Source organism: Eimeria necatrix, genomic scaffold, assembly GCF_000499385.1.
Source record: "Eimeria necatrix Houghton genomic scaffold, Enh_scaff70, whole genome shotgun sequence".
In the NCBI taxonomy this organism is placed as follows: domain Eukaryota; phylum Apicomplexa; class Conoidasida; order Eucoccidiorida; family Eimeriidae; genus Eimeria; species Eimeria necatrix.
This window is the reverse complement of record NW_013651739.1, coordinates 21,596-26,595: the sequence shown is the minus strand read 5'-3', so window position 1 is coordinate 26,595 and position 5,000 is coordinate 21,596. Positions and strand designations below refer to the sequence as shown.

General features: G+C 46.3%; 1 protein-coding gene across 1 annotated transcript in view; it reads right to left on the bottom strand.

Moving 5' to 3' along the window:
• ENH_00072300 (TCP-1/cpn60 family chaperonin, putative) overlaps positions 1-5,000 on the bottom strand; it is a gene marked incomplete at both ends in the record, with an annotated part of 7,068 nt that overhangs the window by 954 nt on the left and 1,114 nt on the right. Inside the window, 5 exons of the mRNA XM_013577549.1 lie at positions 167-321; positions 1,215-1,355; positions 2,261-2,363; positions 3,018-3,269; positions 4,646-4,771. Coding sequence (XP_013433003.1) covers positions 167-321; positions 1,215-1,355; positions 2,261-2,363; positions 3,018-3,269; positions 4,646-4,771 — 777 coding nt within the window. The remainder of the gene's footprint in view (positions 1-166; positions 322-1,214; positions 1,356-2,260; positions 2,364-3,017; positions 3,270-4,645; positions 4,772-5,000) is intronic.

The window sequence follows — 5,000 nt, the reverse complement described above, 5'->3', positions numbered from 1 at the left end:
AACCTCCCCCAAACCCCAACCCCTCGCCCAAACCCCAAACCCTCCCGCGAGTCGGCGCGCAAACCCTAAACCCTAAACCCTAAACCCTAAACCCTAAACCCTAGCTCGCCTCGATGGCGCCTCCGCCTCCCACGACGTTGTGAGTCTTTGCTGCTCTTCGAACCACCATAAAAGCATCATTCAAAGACCTTTCTGCTTCTTCCAAAAACTGGGGGGCCCCCCCCCGCAGCAGCAAAGTGGCGGACTGGGCCCCCGGGCATTCGCTCAGCAAGTTGTACCGCTCGCTGCCCACCTGCACCTCCTCAAACCGCCCGCAGCTCCCTGCAGCAGCAGCAGCAGCAGCAGCAGCAGCAGCAGCGGCAGCAGCAGCAGAGGAGCGGGAGAAGCGGCAGCGGGAGCAGCGGCGGAGGAACGCGGGAAGCAGCAGCAGCAGCAGCAGCGGCAGACCAGAGGGAGCAGCAGCAGCGGGAGGAGCAGCAGCAGCAGCAGGAACAGCAGCAGCAGCGGGAGCAGCAGCAGGAACAGCAGCAGCAGCAGCAGCAGGAAAGGAAGAGGCATTATTATTGTTGCTTCTCTTAGGAGGAGTCTGCAGATCTAAACTGAAAAACATTTGCGTCAAGAAATTTGAACTTTGGACGAAAGGCAGATGGCCGCAGCAGCAGCAGCAAGTGCAGCAGCAGCAAGAGCAGCAGCAGCAAGTGCAGCAAGTGCAGCAGCAGCAGCAGCAGCAAGTGCAGCAGCAGCACTAAATCTCTACAAATATTGCCGGCCCGGAGTGCCTGGGGTGAAGCCAAAAATAAGCCGAAGGAAAGCAAAGAAGGGACAAAAATAAATAAAAAAAAGAAAGATGAAAAAAAGACAAAAAGAAACAAAAAAAAGAAAACAAAAAAGACACGAAAGGGCGACATAAAGGAGACAGAAAAGAAGCAAAACGGAGACACAAAGGAGACAAAAAAGCAACAAAAAGGAGACACAAAAGAGACAAAAAAGCAACAAAAAGGAGACAGAAAAGAGACAAAAAGAAAACAAAAAAAGAACAAAAGGCTCCAAAAAGAAACAGAAAAAAATAAAAGTTTCGCAAAAAAAAACCCTCGTTGAGCAGCAAAAGAACAGAAAAAAAACCCGAAAAAAGAGGAGACAAAAGAGGAGAAAAAGGAGACAAATGAGGGGACAAAAAGGGGACAAAAAGGGTCAAAAGGGTACAGTTTTCGTACCCAAAACGTCGGGAGAAAGCCCGTAAACTGTGGACTGGATTTTCGCGCCGGTGGCTTTCGCGGCTCTTTCCAAGTCGGCCTCTTCGACTCTTCCGGCGCAGAAGATGTCGCGGTCTGCGAAGAACTGAGTGGCGAGGTCTCCTGAAAATAAATAAATAAATATATAAATAAATAAATAAATAAATGAATTAAATGGATTTAATTGCATGCAAAGAATTGCTTTTTTTGTTTTTATTAAACTGATTTTCGAGAGCTTGCTTTGCGCGGCGGTGGCGCCGCGGGAGGCCAAAAAGGAGGCGAGGGAGGAGTGTTTGAAGGAGACAAAAGTGGCAAATGAGAAGTGAAAAAAAGACGAAAAAGGAGACAAAAAGAGACAAAAAAAGACCAAAAGGAGACAAAAAAAGAGACAAAAACGGGGAGGAAAAGGGAGATAAAGGGAGACAAAGAGGGAGCGAAAGAGAGGCGAAAAAGGAGACAAAAAACAGACGAAAGAGGCCAAAAAAGCGGAAAAAACAAGGAAAAGAGCAGAAAAAAGATGACAAAAAGGAAACAGAAAGGGACAAAAAAAGAAACAGAGACAAGACCAAAAAGGAGACAAAAGGAGATCACAAAGGACACAAAACGGGACGAAAAAGGAGACAAAAAAGGACGAAAAAGGAGACAAAAAAGGAAGAAAAAGGAGACAAAAAGGGACGAAAAAGGAGACAAAAAAGGGAGAAAAAGGAGACAAAAAAGGACGAAAAAGGAGACAAAAAAGGACGAAAAAGGAGACAAAAAAGGACAAAAAAGGAGACAAAAAAGGAAGAAAAAGGAGACAAAAAGGGACGAAAAAGGAGACAAAAAAGGGAGAAAAAGGAGACAAAAAAGGACGAAAAAGGAGACAAAAAAGCACGAAAAAGGAGACAAAAAAGGACAAAAAAGGAGACAAAAAAGGACGAAAAAGGAGACAAAAAAGGACAAAAAAGGAGAAAAAAGGAGACAAAAAAGGACGAAAAAGGAGACAAAAAGGAGACAAAAAGAAGAAAAAAAGAAGAGAAAAAACAGACCAATGGGCAGTTTGGAGAAGACCACTGTGGCCCCGCTGTCGACAATGGCCTGGAGCTTTTCGTAAATGATGTCCCACTCCGCGTCAACCACAGCTTGGTAATCCTGAAATAATAAATAAATAAATAAATAAATAAATAAATAAATAAATAAATAAATAATAAATAAATAATAAATAATAAATAATAAATAAATAATAAATAATGATTTAATTATTAATTAATTCAAAGCTGCAATTAATTAAAAATTATTTCAGCCCAGCGGCGACCGCAGCGCAGAGTCAGAGAGAAAAGAAAGCAAAAGAGAAGAAACTAAAAAAATTCAAAAGATTAAAAAGATTTAAAAAGATTTAAAAAGATTTAAAAAGATTCAAAGAGATTTAAAAGGATTCAAAAAGACTTAAAAAGATTTAAAAATTGAAAAAGATTGAAAAAGATTCAAAAAGATTCAAAGAGATTTAAAAGGATTCAAAAAGACTTAAAAAGATTTAAAAAGATTGAAAAAGATTGAAAAAGATTGAAAAAGATTCAAAGAGATTTAAAAGGATTCAAAAAGATTTAAAAAGATTCAAAAAGATTAAAAAAGATTAAAAAAGATTTAAAAGGATTCAAAAAGATTAAAAAAGATTAAAAAAGATTAAAAAAGCTTCAAAAAGATTCAAAAAGCTTCAAAAAGAAGAAAACAAAGTGGAGAAAAAAGCACTGCAAGCGCGGGTTTAGCAGCCGGCAAGAGCGCAAACCCTAAATTAGGGTTTGGGACCTGGGGGTTATCGACGCGGACTTCGGCGTTTTCCTTCTCCGCCTTCAGCTCCAGCTCCAAGTTCAGCAGCAGCACCTTCGGCTGCTGCTGCTGCTTCGGCTGCAGCTCGAAGCCCGCGTAAGAAAAAGTCTTTTTGAAAATAATTCCTTTCACCAATTTGCTTTCTCCCAAACTCCCGCCCCCCTCTTTCTTGACTCCCAGCAGTTCCCGGCTGCCCTCGGGGCCCACCAGCTCCACCGCCTCCACCACCAGCTGCAAGGCCACGGAACGCAGCTAGCTGGCTAGCTAGCTGGCTAGCTGGGGAGGTAGCTGGCTCGCTGGCTAGCTGGGGAGGTAGCTGGCAGGCTGGGGAGGTAGCTAGCTAGCTGGGGAGGTAGCTAGCTAGCTGGGGAGGTAGCTAGCTAGCTGGGGAAGTAGCTAGCTAGCTGGGGAGGTAGCTAGCTAGCTGGGGAGGTCCTTCGCTGGGTAGCTAGGAAGCCAGGTGGCTAGCTGGCTAGCTAGCTGGCTAGCTAGCTGGCTAATTGCGCAGCTAGGAAGCTGGGTGGCTAGCTGGGGATCCAAGTAAACAGCTAAGTGGCTACAGAGAGCTAGATGACTAGCTAGCTAGGTGGCTAGCTAGCTAGCTAGCTAGCTAGCTAGCTAGCTAGCTAGCTAGCTAGCTAGGTGGCTAGCTGGCGAGGTGACTGGCTAGCGAGGTGACTGGCTAGCTAGCTAGCTAGCTAGCAGACAGCTGGAACTAAGGAGGAAAATGAACACGCAGCTGCGCTCCAAAGCCAAGCATCAGCAGCAGCAGCAGCAGCAGCAGCAGCAGCAGCAGCAGCAGCAGCTTGCCTCTGCGAAGTAGCTCTTGTGGGCAGAAAGCAGTTTGGAGTTGAGGGCTGTCTCCGCGCAGCGAATCAAAAGCGCCCGGCGATTCCTGCAGCGCAAACAGCTAGCTAGCTGGCTAGCTAGTTAGTCAGCTAGCTAGCTAGCTAGCTAATAAGTGGCTAGCTAGCTAGTCAGCTAGCTAGCTAGCTAGCTAGCTAATAAGTGACTGGCTAGCTAGCTAATAAGTGGGTGGCTGGCTAGCTAGCTACCCAGACAGCTAGCTAGCTAGCTGGTGAACTAGCTAGCTAGCTAGCTAGCTAGCTAGCTAGCTAGCTAGCTAGCTGGTTGGCTGCTTAGCTAGCCAGCTAGCCAGCTAGCTAGCCATTCGAGCGCGCATTCACGGAAGCCTGCCAGTGGCTACATCTCCAGCTAGTCGGCTAGCTAGCTAGCTAGCTAGCTAGCCAGATGGACAGCTAACTAGCTAGCTAGCTAGCTAGCTAGCTAGCTGCTGGCAGCTCACTCTGGGCTATGAGACGCGAGGGAGACTTGGATCTCTTCGATGCGCTGAAGAGCCTGAGGGGAGAGGTAAGGGAAATCATAAAAGCAAATTCACTATTATTAAAACCCTAAACCCTAAACCCTAAACCCTAAACCCTAAACCCTAGAGAAGTAGCTAATTAATTAATTCACCAGCAGCAACTCAACGAGAACAAGACAGTGCGGAAGCAAGAATTTGGGCAAATCCAGCGCAGCTTGAAACCCAGACACACGTAAACCCTAAACCCTAAACCCTAAACCCTAAACCCTAAACCCTAGCTCACGAGGTCCCTGGCGGCTCTGAAACCCTTGACAATGACTTGAGGGGCCATTCCATCTTCAATGAAAGTTTTTGCTTCTTGTAAAAGCTCTCCCGCCAAAACCACCACCGAAGTCGTCCCGTCCCCCACCTGCCCAAACCCTAAACCCTAAACCCTAAACCCTAAACCCTAAACCCTAGATTGGGCTGCGGCCGGCGGCCCGGGGCCCGCCGCGCCCTGAACCACCGAAACCCCAAACCCTAAACCCTAGCAAGCTTTGCTGTGCAAAAGCCTGCGGCGCCAACTCCCCGCCCTTCCATCCCACACCCTAAACCCTAAACCCTAAACCCTAAACCCTAAACCCTAAACCCTAAACCCT